This window comes from Stenella coeruleoalba, assembly GCF_951394435.1.
Source record: "Stenella coeruleoalba genome assembly, chromosome: 10".
NCBI classification, from domain to species: Eukaryota; Metazoa; Chordata; class Mammalia; order Artiodactyla; family Delphinidae; genus Stenella; species Stenella coeruleoalba.
In genome coordinates, this window is record NC_137156.1 from 48,240,375 (window position 1) to 48,267,024 (window position 26,650).

The 26,650-nt window shown below is 40.2% G+C and overlaps 1 protein-coding gene across 17 annotated transcripts in view; it reads right to left on the bottom strand.

Annotated features, from left to right (window-relative positions):
* NEK10 (NIMA related kinase 10) overlaps window positions 1-26,650 on the bottom strand; it is a 315,567-nt gene that overhangs the window by 241,689 nt on the left and 47,228 nt on the right. For 10 of the 17 annotated variants that reach the window (XM_079933110.1, XM_079933115.1, XM_079933109.1 and 7 more), the window contains 13 exons: window positions 19,557-19,598; window positions 18,068-18,146; window positions 17,044-17,111; window positions 15,342-15,421; window positions 13,876-13,962; window positions 11,006-11,230; window positions 8,059-8,198; window positions 7,362-7,423; window positions 4,902-4,979; window positions 2,526-2,590; window positions 1,106-1,208; window positions 885-1,013; window positions 232-369 (listed from right to left, as the gene is read on the bottom strand). In XM_079933110.1, coding sequence (XP_079789236.1) covers window positions 232-369; window positions 885-1,013; window positions 1,106-1,208; window positions 2,526-2,590; window positions 4,902-4,979; window positions 7,362-7,423; window positions 8,059-8,198; window positions 11,006-11,230; window positions 13,876-13,962; window positions 15,342-15,421; window positions 17,044-17,111; window positions 18,068-18,146; window positions 19,557-19,598 — 1,296 coding nt within the window. Of the gene's footprint in view, window positions 1-231; window positions 370-884; window positions 1,014-1,105; window positions 1,209-2,525; window positions 2,591-4,901; window positions 4,980-7,361; window positions 7,424-8,058; window positions 8,199-11,005; window positions 11,231-13,875; window positions 13,963-15,341; window positions 15,422-17,043; window positions 17,112-18,067; window positions 18,147-19,556; window positions 19,599-26,650 lie in introns of those variants that run through there. The other 7 variants (XM_079933113.1, XM_079933112.1, XM_079933100.1 and 4 more) reach the window with 7 other exon arrangements.

Consider the following 26,650-nt stretch of genomic DNA (forward strand, 5'->3'; position numbering starts at 1 on the left):
ATACTCTCTGTGCTGTGAACTCAATTGTTCTGCATCCCTGGCCCTGATATAGTTATGTCTATGGTTCAGTGTCAAGCCTTAGGAGAAAACCTGGTGATTGATATCACCTCAATGCCAATTATATTAAACAGAACCAGTTCTTACACAGCATGGACAAGGACAGCACATGAATTCTACTTTTTTTGATGACATTTATTTAAGGAAACCGTCTTCATAAACAAAAGCATTTACCTGCTCTTTAATTATGGTTAATTCAGAAACAATATTCCTTACACTGCTGTCTCGATCTTTTTTATCCTTTCCAAATGCTGGGTTATGTAAATTGACTTCTTTCATTGCTAAAAGATTTTGACCACTATGCTTTCTAACCTAAAATAAAGGAGACAAAAAAAAAAAAAAAAAGAATGGTTTGGGAGTAGAGAGGGGAAGAAAGTGATTAGATTAATAAGGTCACATGATTAAGCCAAATCATCTAAATAAGTCATATATCTTTAAAAAGTAAATTTGTATTTACACTAAGCTCACCTCAAAAAAATTGGTATATCCTGGATCAGTCTGCAATATTTCATAGGATTTTACTTGGTACATACAGAAACACTGGTGTGAACTTGGAGAATGTGTCATGCATTGGGACAAACCATTTTGACTATTTGTATGAGAGATTAGTGACAGCTTTTTTCTTCAAAGGTCAGTGACCAACTTCTAGAGCTGAGAGCTAAGGTAAGACAACATCAGTGCAGCTATCTGTTGTACAGAAACAACCATTCTAATTTTTATATCTATTTGTTCACTGACAAGGGCTCCAATTCACTTGTGTGTGGGTGTGCAGGGAGACATGCAGTTTGTTTGGGAACATTGGAAATGTTGTTCAAGGGCAAGGTCACCTTGTAAACACAGCCAAAAGCTCCACTTCCAAGATGATCCAAAACTGCATAGTTGCCTATATATTTCGAAGGAGCTTTATTCTGATTAATGCTTTCAATATTTTCAGCAATTTGCTTCAGTTCATCCTCCTAACCAAAAAATGAAAAGGAAATGGGTTGCTATGATAACTGCATCCTAACTGCATAGCAGCCTGACAAAATATTTAAAGCTCAAGACTTACCACTAATAAATTCAACTTTGATACTAATTCTTCATAAGCACTGATATCACGAACATAATGTCCTATGTCAATGAAGATCTCAAACAAGTCGGTGGGGAAAAGTCTACAGAGAAAAATACACACACATACTTCCTATAGGAGTTGGAAACTCTGGCCCATTCCTTCCCTTTTGGACCTGGCTCACTTATAGGTAAATTACATTAAATACACTGCCAACAAATGGGGGAATAATACTCACCAACTTATCTCATGAAAATAAACTAGAGACACAGTTCTTAAGAGGTAAGGAAAAACAATTGGAAAGGAAAGTTCCAGAGATCTACTGTATGACACTGTGCTTATAGTTAAGAACACTGTATTGCACACAAAAATTTAAGAGGGTAGATGTCATGTTATATGTTTTTTGCTACAATAAGATATGATACAGATTTTACAAAAATCTTATTTGTAAGACATTTGGGGGTGTAGTATTAAATATACTAGGAATGAATGTTTATTGGTTGTTTATTGAGCACAGAGCACTTTCACAAATACAATTTGATTTAGTCCTCATGAAAATAAAATTAAAATACAGGTGAATTTAAAAAATGAAGAGATTTATGCATCATTTCCAAGCTACTGGTTTCAAGGGTTTAGGTTTATTAAAATCTTTAAGTCCACTGATGTGGATGATTTAGGGCCTTGAAATGAAAGGTTATAATGAATAACGAATACTTCCTTTTCTTCCCCTAAATTCAACTGTTATATAGAAATAAAATAAAAACATAAAATGCCCCATTCTTCCAAACAAAAGATGTTATATTAACTCAAGATTTTATTTCCATTTTGCCTTATCAATAAAATTCTAGTAAGAACTTGGGCCTACGATTTGGCTAACCTGCCACCTCTATGGCACGCAGACCACACCTGTAGGTAACCACGGTCTGCTTCCCAAGGTGGTGGTTTTTCTGTCATGCTCACCACACAACCTTCTGATCCAGGAACATCCAGCCTCCTCCCCTTCAAATGGGTTCCTATACTGTTAAGGACATCCAGACAAATACTTTCTTTTCTATTGATTAAAAGGAAATGACTAGATCAACTTTGGACATTTCTGAATGGGCAAAAACAAGCACATATTTTTATTTCATCCATTAAAAATGTTAATGTCTTAAAAAAGAAAAACTAAAAACCATAGCAGTTACATGTAATTAAAAGAGTTGTGTTGATGTGATTCATGTGCTTTCCTCATCATTTTGTGAATTTTCAGAGTTAAGATATCACTAGGGCTGCTCAGTATTATCTGTGGATTTTAAGAAATCTGAAGGCACATGTTTTGCATACTGACTCTTTATTCTCTTACTGTTTGCATCTAAATCAGGTACATGAAAACAGTTGACTCTAATGACCACTGATCACTTAAATTTCTCTAAGCTCATACCTTTTAAAGAGTGGTCTGTTTCTTTCCATACTGAAGAGAAACCTCAAGGCTCTGAAAGCATAACACTGGAAATAAAAGGATATATGATTCTCAAATGGTAGCTGAACAAAGTAAAACATTTTCAGGATAGCATGATCATGAAGTGAACATTAACGTGGCTTTTTAGTGAGTGTGGCTGGTCTCTGTGGGAGCCACAGCTTGTAACTGAAAACAGACAACATCAACACCTGGGCCAGTTCTCATGTTTAAAAAGTATTTGCGTTGTGGAAGGCTAGGGATCTGGGCCTTGTTTCACTCAGTGCCTGTCATTAGTTCCTTTCTAGAAAGTACAGAAGGAGCAGAGAGACAAGAAATAAAACTCCTACGCCGAGAAAACCAAATGTCCCAAGATTTCCAGGAGCTCAAGGTTTATTTTCTTTCTAGCCTGCTATGTATGCCTCAGTATTTATATAGTTTCTCTGAGAAAATAAACACTAGAAATAATGACATAAAAATAGCCACAGGCACACTGGACTCAAACTTGACAAATTGGTCTCTTGAGTAAGGTCTAAAGCATTCCCCAGATAGAACCATCTACAGTAACTCCTGAGAACACTCAGAAAGAGGCCTGTGAGACTTTAACAAAGAAAAATAAACACTGGACATTTTGCAGTGCTGAGAAAAAAGAGAGAGCCCCAGGCTTGCAGCTGTACCTGTACAATAGGCCACCACTGGGGTGACCAGGGTCTGCTGAATTCGAATCTGGAATCATTTCATGAAATTAGTGATCTGAATATAGAAGGGTCACAAACAAAACTGTCTGGAGAAGCCAGGCAGATAACAAGACCACACGAAGGAGACTGGTGAGAAAGCAGTGGAGACTGTGAGAAGCAAGGAACATGCATGTGCCTTGAAAGAATTTCCATACATATTCTTTAAAAGCCTCTACTGGCTTAACAGAATACATGTGCAGGAGGGAGTGTACTTTACCATGGTCCAGCACAGTGTCATGCATCAGTGCTGTACTAGAGAAGTAAGTCCCACGCCTGTGTGTTCTCAGTGGTAGCTCTCCAAAATCTCTGCCTGCCAGCCCACAGATACCACCAAAAATTCTCTGCTAGGTTTGACCATCATTCTGGCTGAAAGCTCTTAAATCAGATTGAAGGCAAATGTTGTTTTTTACTTCCTGTTCTAACGACTTGAAAAAGAGATAAGCTGCAGCTACTGCAAAGGCTTACTTTAAATTGATTTTATCATGCCAATGTCTTTGGGGACACTTGCCCCCTGGTGTCCACTCCTCAAAAAAGCACATAGAACCCTGCATAATGTGGCCCCTTCTTACCTTCCAGGCCTCATCTCATAAGGTAGGGGTCCCCAACACCTGGACCATGGACCGGTACTGGTCCGTGGCCTGTTAGGAACTGGACCGCACAGCAGGAGGTGAGCAGCAGGTGAGCGAGCAAAGCTTCATCTGCCACTCCCCATCGCTCCCCATCGCTCCCATTACTGCCTGAATTCTGCCCCCACCCCCGCTCCCATCCATGGAAAACGTGTCTTCCACAAAACCAGTCTCTGGTGCCAGAAAGGTTGGGGACCGCTGTCCTAAGGTACTCCCTCTACCCCACACCCCACATCCACCCCACTGAGCAGCCTAAGCACACTCTAAGCTGCCAGGCTCCTGTCCTTTGTCCACGCTCTTCTCTCTGTGCGGATGCCCGTCCGCCCTGGAGCAGATATCATGGGTGCCCACTTCTATCCCTTTACTCACCTGACCAGCACCAGCTCATCCATCAAGATCCATTTTACAGGTTTGCCTTTGTAAAGGTGAAATGCTACTGACTGTGGTCCGTGCTTAAAGATGGCACATAATTTTCCCCGTAGTATTATTTTGATACACAAGCAATGTTTTTAAAACATAGAACTTACAGATAAGCAAAGAAATGTCTAAATAAAATCACCTAAATCCCTACAGAGAAACTACTGTTAAGCCTTCTACATTGTTTTTTGGGTTTTTTTTTTTTTTTGCCGTATGTGGGCCTCTCACTGTTGTGGCCTTTCCCGTTGCAGAGCACAGGCTCCAGATACGCAGGCTCAGTGGCCATGGCTCATGGGCCTAGCCGCTCCGCGGCATGTGGGATCTTCCCGGACCGGCGCATGAACCCGTGTCCCCTGCATCGGCAGGCAGACTCTCAACCACTGTGCCACCAGGGAAGCCCCTCTACATTGTTTTAACAGCATTTGTTTCCATGCCAGCCTCCCTCACCAGATATTCTTCCCTCTCGGTCAGTACAGGGGACCAGTGCTAACCTAAAAATTCTAAAATTCATAGATTATATTACCAAAATTTCCCCAGATTCCAGTAACTTGATGTTAAAGAATAATGGATATGTTTATTACCTGTAATAGATTAGTTTTTGCTGCATTCTTTTGTTTATTTCGTAAAATTAATTTTGCTATTGTATATATACCATTTTCCTGGAAGAATAAAGATGCCATGTTATCAGTGACCAGCAACAATGCTATGGAGATACACAGCATAAAGAAGGAAGGAACAATTTTAAAATATTAAAGAAGAAATGTTAGTATAATTTTGGAATCAGGAGTAAATATTACAGGACAATACTAAAAATGTCAGTGTAATACTTTTAAACATCAACGACTATAACCACATCATAAAATCTCAACTGTCGTTAAAGATTATAAATAACAAAGTATATCAATTAAAAGTGATTTAAATACTTTAAAAACAAAGAGTAGGGGGCAAAAAAAGGGGGCAGTAAAGGGATCCAAATGCCTTTATATTTTGCATTTTAAATATCTAATTATGAAATATTTCTCCCTTTATTGTTTTGTTAAACAATACATGTAGATAAACTAGTATAGAAAAGAAGATAGAAAAATAAGAGAAAAATCATAGATTTTTAAAAATGAAAGTTATTTGTATAAACGGTTAACATCTTTCTAGCCTTATTCTAATACAAATACAGACATGGGGGAATGAACAAAAAGTATTACCTTATTGCTACATTTTTTATTATCTATTAAATACATAATTTACTGAACTCTACTCTATGTGGGCATTTATATTATAACTGTGAAGAGCTTTACCTGCCTTATTACATTTAGTCTTCATAGCTGTTCTGTGAATTAGTCTGTAATTTCCTTGTTTTATACATGACAAAGTCAAAACTTAGGCTAAATATTTTTCCAGAGGCCAAGACAGCAAGCAATGATAACAGGACTGAGCCTCCCCCTGCCTCAGCAGCCACCCTGACCTGCTGAGCTTCCCCAGGGACTCTGATCACTGCTGACATGATCCGTTACTAACTTTATGAATTTATGTATTTTTAAGTTGATGTACTGAACAAAAAAACCTTTTCTCTGTAAAATTCAACAAGCAGGAAATAACTTTTATAATAGAATAGGGTTGTATACAAATGTGTGTATTCACACACACACACACACACACACACATATGACTGTATATGTAGTGAATTGGTTAATGAATTATGCTTTGTGTGCTCTGTGAAATCAGTTTCCTGGCAATAAATATTTTGTTTGGTGTGTTTTAATCACCTCTAGCTGAATAACTTCATGTCCTCTTAAAGTGACTGCTATCCTTAACTCATGGTGTCCTATGCCCCATAGGAATTAAAACAATTAAATTAAAACAATTCAGAATACTGGGTCATATGGTAGTTCTATTTGTAGTTTTTTAAGGAACCTCCATAGTGGCTGTACCAATTCACATTCCCACCAGCAGTGCAAGAGTGATCCCTTTTCTCCGCACCCTCTCCAGCATTTATTGTTTCTAGATATTTTGATGATTGCCATTGTGACCGATGTGAGATGATATCTCATTGTAGTTTTGATTTGCATTTCTCTAATGATTAATGATGTTGAGCATTCTTTCATGTGTCAATCCCACTACTGGGCATATACCCTGAGAAAAACATAATTCAAAAAGAGTCATGTACCAAAATGTTCATTGCAGCTCTATTTACAATAGCCAGGAGATGGAAACAACATAAGTGTCCATCATCGGATGAATGGATAAAGAAGATGTGGCAGGTATATGCAATGGAATATTATTACTCAGCCATAAAAAGAAACGAAATTGAGTTATTTGCAGTGAGGTGGATGGACCTAGAGTCTGTCATACAGAGTGAAGTAAGTCAGAAAGAGAAAGACAAATACAGTATGCTAACACATATATATGGAATATAAGAAAAAAAATGTCATGAAGAACCTAGGGGTAAGATGGGAATAAAGACACAGATCTACTAGAGAAGGGACTTGAGGATATGGCGAGGGGGAAGGGTAAGCTGTGACAAAGTGAGAGAGTGGCATGGACATATATACACTACCAAACGTAAAATAGATAGCTAGTGGGACGCAGCCGCATAGCACAGGGAGATCAGCTCGGTGTTTTGTGACCACCTGGATGGATGAGATAGGGAGGGTGGGAGGGAGGGAGACGCAAGAGGGAGGAGATATGGGAACATATGTATATGTATAACTGATTCACTTTGTTATAAAGCAGAAACTAACACACCATTGTAAAGCAATTATACTCCAATAAAGATGTAAAAACAGAAAACAATTCAGAGTAGCTTTAAAAAAAAAGATAAAGAAAATGAAATAGACTGCACGTAATATTGGGAATAAACACCATCAGTTACCTACATGGCAGTTCTTTTTAAGCTGAGTTAAAAGAGGAAGGACAAGAATATAAAATGGAATTCTAAATGTTAAATAAGACATATTACAATATTTTTAAGCCATGTTCCAGGATACAGGTGTCACCTGAGGTGGGCTCCCTCCATCGTGACAGGTCCTGGCACCCTGTCCTCTCACCTGAACCACCTGGTGGGCGTTGGTGTCGTCGAGCACCAGTTCCGTGAGGGCCGCACAGCAGGCTGCAACGAAAACCACCAAATGCCGTGTCTGTCGTGGCCATGGCGGCACTTGCACATCAGCAATCTCGCTCCCTGCCTCAGAGAATTTTGTTGGCAGAGACATTCCTCAAAAAACACTAATTTTCCCTCTGGCACGTCTCTGGGAGAAAGGCACCTGAGTTGTGCTGGCTGGTACCTTTCTTCTTCGTGTAGCTCACATGCATGCACACCTCATGGCAGCCTGTGGGGCACCCCTAATGCACCCCGCTGTGCATGGAGTGGGGGGGGCAGGCACCGTCAGCCCCATACCCAACATGTGCCCTGTGTGGAGCACGTGCTCAATGTACATGGACAATGGTCAGGTAAATAGTGCGTACTTTAAATATATTATCCAAATTAACCCTTATAATCCGAGTATGAACTACTTTAGAGGGCTAACAGGTTAGGCCACAGAACTTGGCAAGCAGAGGAAAGTTTGGGGTGTCTTTAACCTGCAAGTCCAACACTGGTACCAAGAAGTTTCAGGCATCCACATGAATTTAACTTCACATTTTTTAAGTTATAAATATAATTAATATATCATTATAATTTTATAATAGAATAATACAAGGTTAAACAGTATCAAATAATGAAACATAATAATATGATATAAATACCTGCTTGAAGAGAGAAAGTATTTTCTTGTATTTCCCGAGGGCTGAAATCTTCTGACAAATGAAGCTGCTGGATTTGGCCTGCCGCATTGGCACTAGACAGGCTTCCAATGGAGGAACGATCAGAAACAAAATTTCTGTCCCTGAAAAAGAAAAGTTAATGCACAGACCAATTTATCAATGGTAGTTCATGGTCAGTGCTTTCTGATTCCCGTTTTATAAATCTTTGCCTCCCCAGGTCATAAAGTTTTCTCCTGTGTGACCTTCCAATCCACTCAGACATGATTTTTGTGTGAAGTGTGAGGTAGGAGTCATCTCTCTATTTTGCACATGGCTGCCTTTGTTTTGAACTCTATTCTTCTGCCATTTACTTGAATACATCTCAGTCTTCATCATTCTGAGTTTTGTCTTTTTCCATTAAATTCCAATCTTCTTTTATTTTAGGAAAGTTCTCTTCTATTAGATGATTGAGGCTTTCCAAAATTTCCTTTTGTTTTGTTCTCTACCTTAGGGATATCAATTATCCACGTGTTGAGAACCCATCTTCTGCAGGCCATATCCTTCATTTTATGTTGTTCTTATTCCCTTGTCTTCCTCCTCTGCATCGTGTGTAAGTTTTCAAGCACGCCCTTCCTTTCACTAACTCCACATTCTTTCTGGTACTCAGTCTCTGCATGTTGTTCAGTCCTCATCTTCTTTCCCAGCTTCACAATCATTCTATTCTCCTTTTTACTACCCTATCATCTCATCTTTAATCTCATTTCATAAACTTCATGTTCTGTTTAATGTCTTTGATAAAATAAAGCATTTGTTTTTCTGTTTACTTAGTGCAACATCTTCCACAATAGATCATTCGTCTGTCTTTATCTGCTTTGTTCCCTTCTGTTTTACATGGTTGCCATGTTTTTTCATGCATTTATTTTTATGGCAGCAGCTCTATGTAGATTTCTATATACCCAAACGTAAAGTGGATGGAGTCTCCCTGGCCTCCCTCCTGTGTCATCTGGGCCCTCTGCCCTTCTTTCGGGGAGCATAGGGAAGGTAATGGAATAGTTGCAGTCAATGATCTTTAATTATGTTAAAACTTGAATTTTAGGGATCACTCTATCTGATCAAGAGTATGTAACCTTTTAGTAACTGCCTTTGAGTTTGGGACTGCAGGTGAATGGGCGTGAACAGATTTCCTATAAACCACCTTGACAACAGAGGCTGTTCATACTCAAGCCAGCAGACAACCTGGCAACCTCACCCCTTGTACCAGCTCCAGGCAGCCCATCTCTGAAAGGATATTGTTTACACAGCTGGTGTAATAAATTCTCCCAGAGCACTGAGCCATATTTAATATAGAGTAAGTATTGACATACATCTTCTTCCCAGGGAAGACATTTCTAACATTGTACCATAGAAGTGGACTGGGAAAATTACTCTTTAGATGTGAAAGAACTCTTTTCTATCAAGAATGGTTCCTCCAAAAGGGGAAAACTAGTACCTTATATTAAACTCAGTTCTATGTTGTCAAAAGGCAGGTTTTGCCCTTGAAGTATTGCTTAACTATTATATAATTTAATTTTATCATCAAGAAAATAGCTGCTCTCCACGAGGGCTACCCACAGCCACTGTAATACGTATGATGGACAAAAATAACCACCACCATCATCCTATAAACTCAAGTGGAAAAAAACCCTTGCAATCATAATTACTTTGACTGTGGGGCTAGCTCATTATGCCACAATACTAACGAAAGATTTATAATTTATACTTTAAAGTACTTGAGATTTTTATGTGATATTCATAAAAGCAAGTAGATTGTTAACAGTCTACACATTATTTCCTTGGTTTTGGTAATGACAGAAATTGTTAACAAAGTCACGGTTCATATCTCTAGTCTGTTCTTATGCTTTGGAAAGTTCCTTCAGAGAATGGAGCTGATGACACATAGCTCCACAATATCAAGTTATCAGGCACAATAAGCACAAAGTCTGAATAATATTGATTTGATAACAAGTCATATTAAAATTGATGTTACTCTGCTTTTATTAGAATGAACTTTATTTACATACTACAGATAACTGTGATCTTTTTCCAGGCAGATATAATCCTTTTCAACTTTGATTCAGCACCTAGGGGGATGAATTATGCTCTATAATAATTTTAGGTAATAGATCCTTCCCATTGGTGGTACCAGTAATATTGTTATTCAATACTTCAATACTTGTAATACAATACCATATCTACTATTTTTTGTTATTGTTATAATTTTTGCAACATAATTCAAGAGAATTTCAGTTTGAAACTATTTTAACAAGCCATTCCTTCCCCAGATTTATGGCTTTGAATACCACCAGATTCTTTTTTTTGTTTTTTTTTTTTTGCGGTACGCGGGCCTCTCACTGTTGTGGCCTCTCCCGTTGTGGAGCACAGGCTCAGCGGCCATGGCTCACAGGCCCAGCCGCTCTGCAGCATGCGGAATCTTCCCGGACCGGGCCACGAACCCGTGTCCCCTGCATCAGCAGGCGGACTCTCAACCACTGCGCCACCAGGGAAGCCCCAGATTCTACTTTTAAAAGAGAGACAACAAGGTCTTAATCCACCTCAGAGCACTGCCACGGAGATTAGAGAGAAAAGAGGAGCAACTGGCCCAGGGTCAGTAACATGGAATCATTTGAATAACCGTATTTCCCCCTATTTTAACTAAGGATCATACATCCGTTACTTTAATGCAGGCTGGTGATTCAAAAAATATGTCAGGGCTCCCAAGGAGCTGAAAAGATGAACGCTCCTGACATTGATTTAGAGCCTGTTTGCAACAAGTAAAAATGACTCTGTAGAACATGAATGACCAAAGAATGGGAGGGAGCCAGCTGAGCACATGCCCACCCTGCCCTCGAACAGCTGAGACCCCAGCCTTCATCAGCCAGAGTGAAGCAGGCCAAAGCCTACTCTGACTCACCCTCGTAAAATATGAAGAAGCTGCTTGATGCCTCCCCAAATGCAAATTTCCACACTGATCTCAGGGTCCTCACAAATCTGAACCAGGATCCAGACGACGCTCCACAGCAGCTGTAGGTGGTCTGAGTGCAGCAAGCTGAGGAGGATGGGGACACCCTCGTAGAGCTTCACCTGCTCTCTCACCTGGCGCTCGGCACAGAGCAGGCGCAGCAGCTCAGCCGAGAGCCTGCGAGGGATGGGCGGGAGGGGAGACTCAGCTCAGTGGTGGCTTGACTTGATTCACACGGAGCTGCCGACATGCACGGACGGTCGCGCTAACAGGCTCTATGTCACAGTCAGCTCATGTTCTCTGTAGAGGGCTGGATCACAGCCAAGTGTTTGCAGCTCTATGGGCCATACAGTCTCTGTCATGAGTACCCAGCCATGCCAACATGTGCAAAAGCAGCCACAGACAACACATGAAAACCAATGGGCATGGCTGTGTGCCAATAAATCTTTATTCACAAAAACAGGCAGGGAGCCAAATTTAGCCTGCAGGTCATAGTTTCTGGACCACTTTCTAAGTCATATCCTCATGGTATCCCCATTAGTCTGGCTAAAAACCTACTAACGAGCAAACAGGCATCAAGTACATACAATGGGACCTGAATTATGCTCAAGACAAAAGAAATATAAAAGCTTTATCCTAGTCTTCAGAAACTTACTATGTGATTGCAAAAATAAGACATTAATACCTGATGGCAAAAACACTATGATCCAGGGAAATTAAATGCAAAGTGCTCAGTGAATATCTGGAGAGTAAAATAAAGATAATGATGGCATAAGACATAAGGTTCAACTAAGCTCTGAAACATTATGATTATAGACGTTTCATAGAGCTGTCCTGAATCCTCCAGGCTCACACTCTGAACACTCTTCCTGGATGGTGTTATTTATTCCTATGGCTTCAAACACTCCCTCTACCCTGGCACTGTGATCTCAGCCCAGGCATCACTCCAAACCTATAGAGGTTCCAGCAGTCACTTAACTGTTCCACAGGCACTAACCCCACTCTTTCTAAACTCAGTCATTATCCTCCTCCCCAAATCAGCCCTTCCATTTATGTCCCTGATCTGGACTCAGGACACCACAGTCTTTTCAATTTCCAAGCCAAAGACTGGGAATCCTCCAAGACACTCCCTTCTTCTCCAACCAGTGGAGAGCCTTTGGGCAAGCACTGGGGTTAATTCTTCTGTGAGTCCTGCAGCTAGCTAAACCCACTGCCCCTCCATCCTTTTGAGCCTCGATTATGCTCAAGATATAAGCTTCTCTGTCACTCTGCTCGCCAATATTTCCATTCTCATCCTGCTTCACAATTCCTTTCCCTGAGCTAATTTTCCATGGCTCCTCTCCCTCCCAAACTTTTATGCTCTGACATATGTTCTTTGGTAGACAGTACTCTTCACCTTCTCAAACTTTCTACACCAAAAATACCCTCCTTGTTCTAAGTGGATCTCATTGTGTGGCTAAATTCCACACTCCACACACTGCAATCAGAATAACTGTCCCCACAAAATCAATCTGATCATGATTAAAATCTGTGAGTCTCCATGTTCATGATAAAAACCACACTACTAGGCACAAAGAGCCCATCATGACCTCGCTAAAGGTATCTCATCTATAAAATATAGAAAGAGAATTGTAGATCAAACAAGTTAAAACACAAAAGTGCTTAGAGCAGGGCCTGGCATGTAGAAGGCCTGGCCAAAATTAGCTCTATTTCTAACTTATCAAAATTAGCTCTATTTCTAACTTATCTAACTTATTATCTAACTTATAAGCCAACTTATCTAACTAGTTTTCTGGCAGCCTACCTCCTGCACTCTGCTGTAGCTGCGCCCACCCATGCACGCTCCTCTCTCACACAGCACTGCAGGCCTCCAGGTGGGAGCATATTCTGTTTTCACTTGCTCTCTTCCTCTGCCTAGACAACTGCTCCTTCTTTTAGGAGACTTGGCATGACCCCTCGCTCTGATTGGAGGTGCTGCTCCATGCCCTCAGGGTATCTATCCTGTGCATCGACTGACCACACCACCTACAATGTTGTGGTGAAACTGATGATTTGTGTGTCTGCCCCTCTCCTACACCATGCAACCATATCTTATTCATCTTTGGTTTTCCAACACCTGTGCAGAGGCTATTGGGTGAATCAATTCAGACAACCAAGTCTAAGTATAGTTTGTAAAAGAGGGTTAAATTGGCTTAGATGAAGAATTCAAGGGATTTACTATGAGTTAAATGTCAGTGTTTTATTGCTTGGGATTTCTGTTAACTATTTGCCTCTTTAGAAAATTATGACTTACTCGACTAAATATCATATAATGCAGGTAATCTAATAAATATCTGGATACAGTAAGTTTTTAGGGCAATAGGTAGTTCAAGTGAAAATGAGTTCATTTTACTCTAGATTCTGTTTTGGTCATGAAATAAGTCAGTAGCTATCTTAATGTATTTTACTTGCCTTAAGCAAAATAGATTTTAGGAATCTAATCACTTATTCAACACACAATCTGAAATTACTGAAAGTAGAGCCACCTCAGAGTTTCTTTCCTTAAGGAGACAGGATGTAAATAAATGTAATAAAAAATATTAAAGATGTAATCATGAGATTTATATATTTCAAATCTATGACCAGTTCTAGAAGTAAAGCAGGACCAGAGACAAATCGATATATCTCTTTGCTATTGGTTACTTTATATAAACTTAAATAGAAGATAAATGCCAAGTTGACGCATGATATTCAGTTAACAATGTAAATAACATAAGTAAAATAATAATAATCATTTTCATTAAATGTCAGACACTGTCATTTTCCCCTGTTAGCAGTCCTACCTTTTGGAAAGCAAGTCATATTCATGTAAAATCATCAGCAGATTTTCTACAATGTTGAGTTCACTTATTTTCTCCCTACATTCTGGACTACAAATTGAAAAGTATTAGTAACTATGAAAAATGTATTTTACCATATCCATGTATTTAATATCTTAGCCCTCATATTATCCCAGGAGGAGAAACAAAATGCAATGTAGCTCTATGGGGCAGGGCTACATTAAACTCCGACATTCAATAAGTATTATATGTCATAAATTTAAATTTGTTTAATAACAGTATGATGATAACATGATTTCCTTTGGAGAAAGGGAATCATATGCTGTTCACAAAAAAGCAATGATCAGCGTTACTCACAGTAGCCAAGATATAGAAATGACCTTATATATCCTTTGATAGATGAAGTGGTTAAAGAAAATGTGATATACATATTTATATATATAATTGAATATTTATATATAGTTATAATTGAATATTGTTCAGCCATAAAAAGTCCTGTCATTTGTGACAATATGGATGAACCTAGAGAACAATCTGTTAAATGAAATAAGCCAAACAGAGAAGGGCAACTACCATACGGTATCACTTATATGTGGAATCTAAAATAAACAAACAAAACCGACTACATAGAAACAGAATAGAATGGAGGGTGTTTACTAGGGGCTGGAAGTAGGGGGAAACAGGGAGATGTAGGTTAAAGGGTACAAACTTTCAGTTATAAGAAGAATGAGCACTAAGGATCCAATGTGCAGCACAGCAACTACAGTTAATAATATGGGGTTGTGCACTTGAAAGTTGCTGAGAGATCTTACATGTTCTCGTCACAAAACCAAAAAAAAGAGTTAACTATGAGAGGTGATGGATGTATTAATTATCTTGACTTGGTAATCATTCCACAGTGTATATGTGTATCAAATCATTATGTTGTACACTTCAAATACATAAAATTATATTTGTCAATTAGTCCTCAATTAAGTTGGAAAAAAACCCAAAAAACAAAAAAGCAGTGATCCACTTACTGGTATAAAAACATATTTAAAGCTTTTTAATTTAAAATAATCATAACATCTGTAGGGGTTATCTAGAATTTTTTAAAGGGCAAAAATATTTGAAAATGTTAAAATATAAATAGGGGAGAGAATGAAGAAAACAAGTCAGGGAGATTCAACTTCCAAGACATATTGTGTAATTTTGAAAGTAGAAGTAACTGAGGGTTGGATGAAAAAACTAGGTAAATATTTCTAGTCAGGGAAAAAAAAAGAAAATTTTAAACTGCTTTGCTGCTCCAACTTAAATTCTAAAATGATGCTTTTCTATCCCGGATCCTTTTCAGTATAGTTATGGTACTTCATGTTTATTTTTCACAAATTTTAACTAAGTAGATGACAAAATAAATAGAGAAACTGATCTATTTTGCATTTCTTCCATCTGAGTTGCTAAAGCAGCAGAACTTATTAAAATACACTCACCTTTCAGCTAAACTAGCCACAGCCAGAAGGGCACCCAACAGAACGTTAGTATCTCGGGCACTGAGTAAATTTACTAATGTCTGAAAAATGAAGTAAAATAAGGTTTAATTATGTAAGTACTACAAGCTTCTTGAACAGTATGTTTCCTTCTAAAGATCATAGAGGCTTAACCTCAAAATTTGTTAAACATTCACAATCCCCAGTTCTTAAGGGGCAGGCATCCACCCCCTCTTCAGACGAGCTCCTTGTAAGCATTACTTGCCCAGGACAGGAAGCAAAGGGACCACGATACATGGCCCTCTACTTCCAAGTGCCCACGCTGTCTGCTCTCTGTCTTCTGGTAGCGACCAGTCACTGAGCACTCATTCTGAGTTGGGCATTGGCATTGTGGCAGGCACTTTCCAAATTATGAAAGTACTTTTTCAACAAAATGTTGAAGACTGTTATTTTTTCCCAAACTAAGCAAGATATGCTAACACTACCAGACAATCCATTTGCCTCTCAAATTTCTGAGTAACATCACTGAGTTGGGAGTCGTCTATATCTTATCAGTCACCTTCTCGGGATTCCCATTACTACAAATTTACATATTTTCCCTCTAAATTTTTAGAACTCAGGGTCCCCCAAAGCACACACCCAAACATACTTCAGACCAGAGCTGTATAACAGCTCAGACCTGTTATTCAGACCTGTATAACAACTACTAGGCTGATTTTGGGTTTCTATTATGTGGGTTTTTCCCCTTTATGATCTTATGCATTTTCTATGGAGCTATTATTATCTTTGTTTCTCAGATCCCTTCCTCTTTTTCTTTTCTCACTTTTTGCTTTCTGTCTTCTAACATAATATTTCTCAAAATGCAGTCACTGATATATCATTTCACAATTTTTGTCATGTCCACCCTTAACACCTTAATGCTACTCAAATATGTTCTTCAAATTCTAAGTGATATCAGTGAAATATATAGCTATTGAAATAAAAAATGTTGACCTGTATTATCACTAAGAATCACCCCCCCCCCATACAATGAGCAGCATGTGTTAACACATTTTAGGCAACTTTGCTCTAATATATGCTGGAAAGTGGCTTCCTGGGATATAAAAACTCAACAAATTATTGAAACCTGGCTCTAGGCAGCTACCAGCTAAATAGTTTTGCTGTAAATATAAATGTAGTCTGTTTTGATTAAACCTGCATTCATTCATCTTGAAATATGTATTTGACCCATAGGCTTATAATACTAAACCATCTTATTATGAAGTTAAACCATATGAAATTGACCTACACACCAGGGTAATTTCACATGGTTCAAACTAATATAACCTCATGTGTCAAATGGAATGTATTTATATGTATACATACACATATATGTATTTATTTATTTATTTGTAAACACACACCTAGGGTCAGTTTATATATAGTCAAGGTTTTACAAGCAACATTTAAATTAAGCAATAAACTTAGTTGATTAAGCAATAAAGAATTAAATGACATAGAACAAAGAAAAAAGTTTCAGAAAACCTTTATTTGCTGTTTCTATATTTACTCCTTAGGCAGGTTAGCAGAGATTGGCAATTTTAGGCTAGGTTAGCAGGCTTGAGAATTATAATTACACATGGCTTGACCACAAGGGCTCTGGACTCTAGCATGTGAACCACCACCATATGAAGCTGAAGCAGGAACTCCTTCTGGGACCACTCACCTTGTGGGCTCTGCTTGTGGTGACCCATTCTCTTTGGTCTTTGACAGCAGCAAGTTTTTGAAAAATATCTATAAAGGAATGGAATATCTCAATGAGGGATTTGAAGCTTAAAGGGGGTCAGTGCTCATAGAGCCTCAGGTCTCAAGTACTGATGGGCAAGCAAAGGAAGGACAAATGGGAACACAGGCCACACAAAAAGGACAATGGAGGGAGGAGGGACAGGGTTGATTTTTTTTACTTCAAGAATCACCTTTCAAGCTCAACTAGTATTTATTATATATTACTGTTATAATAATAAAATTTGGAGATAGCAAGAAAATTAAACCTTCCCTTCCACTTAAAGTTGAATGAGTTCCTTAATATCATTACAAGTTCATAGTGAAACCTATTCTTCAAAGATAGTCCCCATAAAGATTTCATGTGATGGACTTAGCAAGGTTCCTCAGTGGAGGGGAACGGCTGGCCTCACAGAATCTTCCTGGTCCCTGAGGCTCACCACAGATTCCTCTCTCCCTGGAATTGAGAATTAAGGTCCTGTCCTGTGCACACAAAGAAAGTGGGCTCACTCTCACGAGAGCAGGAGTGTGCACTCATCAAATCCAGGGAGCACGGAAGGTGGGCTGGGAAGAGCTTCCAAAAAGAGAAGCTTTGTAAGTGGGTATTGTTATTACTCCAATCTTACAGATGAAAAATGAATAGTCTCTGACATTTTAATAGAAATCGAAGGAGGCAAAAAATATTTTTACCAAAATTTGTTTTTATGGAAGGAAATCTCTCTTGCACTAAATAAACTAAGCTTGTGCTCAATGAAAATCTTTTAAAACATGAAATCGGGTTTTTCAAGGTAAGAACTGTGATTTAAAAATCTCCCCTCTGGGTACATTTTGCCACTGAGCATAACAGCTGGCATGGACTCTCAAGCTCATAGCTGTGTGGGGACCCCCGTGAGTATTCAAAGCGTCCCCCCTTCCCTGCTGCAAATGCTATGCCCGGAAGGCCAGCTGCGTCCCGGGACCGCGCTTACACGTCATGTTGACCAGCTTGTCCACGCTGTGCTGCGCCTCCCCGGAGCCGAGGTACCCGTGGGCCACGATCTCCATGTACTGCGGTGGGGGGAGGGGGAGACCGACAGGCGAATCAGAGGGGAGGACGCTCAAGCACACAGCAGGTGAGGGGAAAGGTTGTGCACTTCTGAAAATGAGCTGTAGGTGGCACAACAGCTTCACCAAACAATACTTGGTGCCCCTGGGTCTGCTTCACACAAGGGCAGAAGGGAGTGGGTTTCTGGGTTCTTGGCTTCTGTGGAACACCCCAAAGTGGAGGGAGGGACCTGGAAAGATTGTTTAAACTCTCAAAAGTCCCAAGATGACTCCTAACTGGATAAATTTGTGTTGCAATTTAGCCTCCAAATAAAAGATACAAGTAAGATGCAATAATATAGTACATAGAATTTTAATTCTTCAATGTAACTTTTCAGCAGAATTTTAATAACACACTGCATATATTTTATCGACCTTATGTTTTATAACATCCTAAATTATATCTAACCAGCATACAAGCAGATAGCAATAATCAGAATGAAATGTATGGGGTAGTCTAATAATCCCTCACTGTGGATGACTGATTGTAATAAGTTCAGAGAAACACACATAAATTTCTGACATTTTAATGAAAGTAGAATGGATAAAAAGATCCTTTACAATATAATTTTATTAAAGATTATTTCATTAAATGAGCTAAACCTCTAGCCAATTAAAAATTTTCTTAAAAATAAAAACAAGATATGTTTTATCAATTTCCCAATAAAAAAATAATAAAATAGATTTAATATTAAATTGTCATTAAAATTAATCATCCATTAATAACTCAGGATGAGTTTGTAGGGCCACGGGTTTATTATGAAAATTATTCTTTCCATACATGGTATAGATTTCAGGAGAATGGGCTGTTTCAACTGTTTCCATGCCTGGAAATTTTGTTTGATTGTATTAGTAAGCCCAAACATTGGACTGTCTCAGCATATATATTCACCTCCTTACTTTGCCTCAGTAGTTACCAAAGCAGAAAAATAAATGAAGTCAAGATCATTCCTCACATTGTCATTTATTTTTAATATTTTAGTGAGCACAGCAATTCTTTTTTGTGTGGAAAAGTTATGAACATCTTCATAACCAATATTTTCTCCCACCATTTGGTGTGTGCAATGCTGAAGCCTGGGGCCTGCCAGACAACACCTATTTATTTTCTTTACTAACTAAAGACAGGTGACCTTTTATATTGATAGAACTTTCTAGTTTCAACAGGCTGGGTAAAGTGAGCCCAATTAGCCAAGAGAAAATGTCACGAGTCCCTCCCTGCTCTGTGTGTATCCTGCCTCATGCTCACACTCACAACCCTGCCTGCTCCTCTCCTTGGCATGCAGCTAAGGTAAGAAAGACATCTTCTGTCACACACCTGTGTAATCTCTGCCTAAAAGAGAAAGGCAAAACCAGCCACCACAAAAGGAATCTTACCTGAGCTAGGTTTTCAATCCCACCCAAGCTATGGAGTATTTCCTGATAAAATAAAAACAACAGAACACACATGAAAGATGAGAGTGGTGGGGGGAATGTATTTTACATGCAATCTATTTATTAAGTTATGAGTTTTAATTATTCTTTGAAGACCCACATTCTAACATAAATATGGAAAACTTTAATGTTTTCCAGTCATACTATATTTAAGATAAGTTATTAATAAATATGAATGAAAGTTGGGTTGAGATTAAGAGAATGTAAGTATGCTCAGAACTGCAGCCTGACTCCTAATTCTTTTTACTTCCTCTCATGTCATCATAAAATGTTAGAGCTGGAAAAAGCTGTTAGATATCATTCCCTTCAACACCCTCATATTACAGAGTAGGAAAACTAAGACCCAGAATGGTAAACCATTTGCCTAAGTGACAGAGCCTGGATAAGAATCCAGCATCACTGAATCCCAGGACCTTCCTCTAGGCCTCTGCCTAGTGTGGCCCATGGACCAGCAGCAAAAACACCATCTGGAGCTGATTAGAAATGCAGAATCTCCTACTCCCCCCAGACCTGCTGAATGACACTATGAATTTCAACAAGATCCCTGGGAAATTCACACGCCCAATAAAATCTGAGCAGCATTGCTCTAGTAGACTAGACGACAGGGCTTCTCCTTAAAATGATGTGGCTTATCCTAAACTAATGTAAGGATAATCATTGCAAAATGTCCTCGGATATAGGTCTTTAAAATCAATTCCCAATAACAAGGCACTGCATGAAACTTCTGAAAAGTGCTTATTAAGAGAGAGAGTGCTGGGAGGCTGGAGTTGTGAAAGGAACTGGTTTGGAGCTCTCCTAACAGTTGATGCTCTCAGGTTACCCACACTGACATTTATCTTGGGGTTAATGGGTTTCAGGTGGCCCTAACCTGTGTAACTCTGTATTGACACCTCTCTCCTCACTTTCTATGCACACAAGGAAGTTATTTGAAATACAAACATTAGCCAACATTCCAACTCTGGAAAGTTCAGGGCAATGAGTACGTGACTGTGAGGGCGCGATCTCGTTCTACCCGGAAGCTGAGTGGGCAGCTGAGGAAAGGCTCAGGGGCTCAAGGCCTCCTGGGTCAAGGTTTCCTTATTCTGTGTGAAGGGAATTTGGAAGCGACATACCCTTGTTTAAATTAAGAATAAAGGTACATTTATAACGCTATTAAAAATCGTTCTATGACCACCTATTAATTTGAATTCCCATGATTGCTATTCACTTTAGAAGACCTATAATTAAAGAACGTAAGAATATTGTATACATTATCACTAATTTTGGTGGAAATTTTATACATATAAAAATAACATTTTAAAACCACTTATATATTTTTTTAACATCTTTATTGGAGTATAATTGCTTTACAATGGTGTGTTAGTTTCTGCTTTATAACAAAGTGAATCAGTTATACATATATATATACATATTTTCCCATATCTCTTCCCTCTTGCATCTCCCTCCCTCCCACCAACCCTATCCCACCCCTCCAGGCGGTCACAAAGCACCGAGCTGATCTCCCTGTGCTATGCGGCTGCTTCCCACTAGCTATCTATTTTGCGTTTGGTAGTGTATATGTGTCCATGCCACTCTCTCACTTTGTCACAGCTTACCCTTCCCCCTCCCCATATCCTCAAGTCCATTCTCTAGTAGGTCTGTGTCTTTATTCCTGTCTTACCCCTAGGTTCTTCATGACTTTTTTTTTTCTTAGATTCCATATATACGTGTTAACATATGGTATTTGTTTCTCTCTTTCTCACTTACTTCACTCTGTATGACAGACTCTAGGTCCATCCACCTCACTACAAATATCTCAATTTCGTTTTAAACAACCCAATCCAAACATGGGCAGGAGACCTAAATAGACATTTCTCTAAAGAAGGTATACAGATTGCCAACAAACACATGAAAGAATGCTCAACATCATTAATCATTAGAGAAATGCAAATCAAAACTACAATGAGATATCACCTCACACCGGTCAGAATGGCCATCATCAAAAAATCCACAAACAATAAATGCTGAAGATGGTGTAAGAGGGAACCCTCTTACACTGTTGGTGGGAATGTAAAGTGATACAGCCACTATGGAGAACAGTATGGAGGTTCCTTAAAAAACTAAAAATAGAACTACCATATGACCCAGCAATCCCACTACTGGGCATATACCCTGAGAAAACCATAATTCAAAAAGAGTCATGTACCAAAATGTTCATTGCAGCTCTATTTACAATAGCCAGGACATGGAAGCAACCTAAGTGTCCATCAAAAGATGAATGGATAAAGAAGATGTGGCACATATATACAATGGAAAATTACTCAGCCATAAAAAGACACATATTTTTGCAGCAAATATTTTTTTTTTCATTCCTGTTAGGTAAGATCCCTGGGTTAGGCTCTGAAGGGGACACAAATATATAGATGACAGAGGCTGACTTCACTGAGCTGCAAGCAAGCATAAGGCAGATGTACAAATAACTGGAATTGAAGATAGAATTGGTAAGTGTTATAAGAAAGTTATACATGAGGTGCTGTGATGTTGCAGAGGAGGGACATATAATAGCCTGCTGAGAGGACTAAGGAAAACTTTGTAAGGGTGGTAGCCTCTGAATGGGCTTAGAAGGATGGATAGATGTGCTGAGAAGACATGGGGGGAGAGGAGGAAATAAAGGGGATTCCAAGCAAAGAGAACAAAGAGGCTCAAAGGTGCATAGAAGTTGCGTAGAAAGAACATCAAGATGTTCTATTACTGTGAAAAGCACCTCCCTAACACCATGAAGGGAATCTTTGGGAATAATGTTAGAAAAATAGGGTGAGATAAACTGGACATGTCCATTCAGACGTGGACATGAGCCTGAATTTGAACTTTGCCATTCGGGCCTGATGAAAAGGTGCGAACAAGGGCCAATCAGAATCAGCCGTGAGCACATCGTCCCTCTAGTCTTAGAATGAACTGGAGAGGCAGGGGCATGGAGGGAAGCCCTGTGGGTTGCAAGAAGGGAGTGGACAGGTGGGCTGTCTTGGCAGTGGTGTGACCAACTGGGCGTGAAAGGGCCGAGGGCAGGAAGGGAGTGCAGGAGGCATCTCTGTCTGAGAGCCAGGGTGACTGGGGGCAAGGACACGATGAACCCGGGAAGGGGAGAATAGGCTGGGTAGACAAGGAGACTGAGTCTGGACATGCTGAGTTGCTGGTGGTGTATCCAAGTGACAAAAGAACAACAGCCCGGGGAAAAATGAGGCCAGGGCAGAAGACTGAAATCTGGCATCGCTGACATAAAGGAAATTTAAATTTGAAGCTTGGGAGGGAGAAGACACCAGGGAGAGAATAATGGTTAAATGATTGGTCATGGTCATCTTTAAATGTTTACCTTGACAAAAATATATCTATCCAACAATCAATGTTAACAATATGGAACTAAGCCCATGTTTCCCAAACTCTCTCCTGGGAATAATCATTTTATTCTGTGCAGTGGGTGGTACTAGGTATTCTTAAAAAAAAAAATTTCATGATCAAATGGTAGGTTAAACAGAATGTAACAAATTATCTTATCGTAGACTAAAACTCCTCAGTAAAATTAAAAATGCCTCCGAGCTTTAATATGCTGCCGTGCACTGTAAGTCTCTAGTGGGAGAACCCGTGTGCAGCTTTCCTACATATCACCGGGCAGAGCACATTTCTTTTCACAGAATACTGACCAAGTCCTGTGGAGCACCGTGAGAGAAGCGCTGCTATAAAGTACAATAAGGGGAAAATGCACTCAAGCAGTTACGCTCCATTTGTTAAACAAACACTTTCCCCGAGGCCCCGACAGAGACTGGAGCGCTGCGGGGACACGCCTGCTCTGACCTGCCAGCGTCTATGGGAGAGAAGACCACGAGGCACGCACACCCCTGGGCTCAGCATTCCTGGTTACTGATCTGAAAAGCAAACAGGACTGAATGCCCTTCCCCACCTCAGCCCTCCTCCCCGGCATGGGCTGGAGGCTCATGGGACTGGGCTCTGGACTTCTGAAACTAATGGCCTGGAGAAAGTCCCCATCAATCTGAACTTCAGTTCAATGAGCCACATGTGAACAAATGTCCTTGCTCTACCCATTCCCAGAATTTTTCTCTTTTTAAAAAATTGATACAATAACATAATACTGATAAAAACTATATAGAACAATGGAGCACCCTGCAACACCAATCTGGCTGTTGTCAGTCCAGCACGATGTCACTGCGGCCCAGAGCATTGGGGCCCTTAGACACACTCCCCTGGGCCTCTCGGCCAGCAGAGCAGTGAGCTCTGAGTGCTGCGCCCTGACCCACCACCCATGCCTCTGCTGTCAGGGTTCCACACCTCTCATCCCTCCGTCTCAGTTGAAGGCCCCCCTATGCCCTGGCCTTTACTTATCTTTCCAGGTGTATTAGTAACTACTCTTCTAAAAGTCTCGTAGCGGGTGAGGAAAAGTTTCCTGCCTTGGAGTCTGGAGGAAAGGTGGTGCCATTAACAGAATCAGGAGCTGATTCTGCAGGTTGGAGGAGAGGGGGGACGAAGAGGACCCTGTGCAGTTACTGAGGGTCCTGTGCATATCAGGCTCTCTAACTCTTTGGCATCTGTATGCCTTTACACACTTAGAAATTACTGAGAATCCCAAAGAGCTTCTGTTTATGTGGGTTCTATCTATTTATATATATCATATTAGACATTAAAAGTGAGGAATTTTTAAAACACAAGAGTACACAAGCATATGTTCCGTCATTACACATCCTGTAGCCTTTACAAAGCTCCACTGCACACTTGTAAGAGAGTGAGAGTGAAAAGGCAAATAACACTGTAGCATCACTTTTAAGATAGTTTTGACCTTGTGGGACCCCTGGAAGAGTTTCAGGGACCGATGACGGTCCCCAGATCACACTTGAGAATCACTGTGCTACTGTGTCATCAGGATCGCTGCCCAACATATACCTGGAAATTTGGGACTTAAATGAATGGAAAAGTCTGAGGCTGGAGAAATGTGCTTGTGAGCAAAGAACAACAACAACAAAATGATAGTTGAAGCCAAGAGCTTGGAAGACAGGGGAGAAGATGACAAAGAAAATAACTTTGGGGAAGGTTAACATTTAGAAAGGCAGAATTTAAAAAAGGAGCAGGTAAATAATACAGAAAAAAGAAAAAGAAAAAATGATGAGTAAGAGCTAGAGGTTCTCAGGATCAGTGAAGGCAAACAGAAAATGTGGCAAAGGGTATGGGTTGCTAAAGAAAGGCTTGGGGTGCAAGGGCAGCGGGGAGAAGGCCACACAGCTCCACTCTCCTTTTATTGTTGTAGCTGATGTAAATGTAGCTTAGGGGCTTTTAAGAATTTTTCTTAGGACTTCCCTGGTGGCACAGTGGTTAAGAATCCGCCTGCCAATGCAGGGGACATGAGTTCAAGCCCTGGTCTGGGAAGATCCCACATGCCATGTAGCAACTAAGCCCATGCGTCACAACTACTGAGCCTGCGCTCTAGAGCCCGCGAGCCACAAATACTGAGCCCATGTGCCACAACTACTGAAGCCCGCACACCTAGAGCCCTTGCTCCGCAATAAGAGAAGCCACTGCAATGAGAAGCCTGAGCATGGCAACAAAGAGTAGCCCCCGGTCACCGCAACTAGAGAAAGCCCGTGAGCAGCAACAAAGACCCAACACGGCCATAAATAAATAAATAAATAAATAAATTTAACAAAAAAAGAATTTTCCCTTTATCCTTGATAAGCAATGTGTTACGACAGCTTACTGTAAGGAGTCCAGGTGGACTTTTACCTTTATCCTGCTTGGGACTCCAACTACACTTGAAATCTCCAAACATATGTCGCCCTTTAATTATGGAAAACTAAGAAATTTTTCTTTAAAAATGGCTTCTCTTTCATCCCTTCCACTCTTTTCTTGCTGGAACCTCCATTAAGCATATACTGGAGCCTCTGGGTCAAGAAATGACGACTGGATCATGGCCCACCATGATCTTCTTAAATGACTTCCAGAGAGAACCTTGTACATAATATTCAATGAAAATTTCTACAACACATCAGTTGTAAAAGAAAGGGAGTGAGTTCAAGACCTATAGTCTGACCTTTCAATGAATGCAGTGATGAAGGTGAGATGAAGGCTTAAGGGGATAGCAGGTCAAGAAAAGGGCATTTTATGATAAAAGAAAACAGAAAGGGAGCCACTGACACTGTAACAAAGAAAACAGATGGAAGGCTGAACCTTGGCAAGGAGGAGGGTTTTCTTCAGAAATAAGAAGGGACGCAAAGGTGCATGATAATCCGAATATTTCAAGCAACAAAGAAAATATGAACACTCCTACTGGGATGGCTTCAGTTTCGCCTATAAAACAGGTAATGCTGTAATCTGATAAGAATGACAGGGGTAGGAGGGGTCTGGGTATGAGAAGTGGAGATGGTCTGGAACAGCCACTGTGGATCCTGCAGTACTGACTCACCAAGAGAGGAAGGGAAGGCCTCGAGAGGGCAGAGGCGTGCTGACATTTGTTGGCACAAGTTGTAGTAAACCCCAGCATTACTATGTGACTTCAGCCAAAAATTCTTGGCAACTCAAGATGTTAAACAACTGCTCCTCTTTGTGGACAGAGTGCCAGGAGGAGAGATTCAGGGAGCACCCCCTTCTATGGAAAGACTGGAAATCAATGGGAGGTTTGGCTTCATACGTGTTTTGGTCATAAAATCCCATAAGCAAAGAGGTCATGGGATTCTTCCCTTTAGAGGGCAATCCAGTCAACCTTGTTCCAGCCCATCAAGAACTAGATTAAGAAAGGCAATACTTTATTTTTATTTTGCGGTACGCAGGCCTCTCACTGTTGTGACCTCTCCCGTTGCAGAGTACAGGCTCCGGAGGCGCAGGCTCAGCGGCCATGGCTCACGGGCCCAGCCGCTCCGCGGCATGTGGGATCTTCCCGGACCGGGGCACGAACCTGTGTCCCCTGCATCAGCAGGCAGACTCTCAACCACTGCGCCACCAGGGTAGCCCAAGAAAGGCAATACTTCAGATGAAGATCAGCAGAGTATGACACAAGGGCC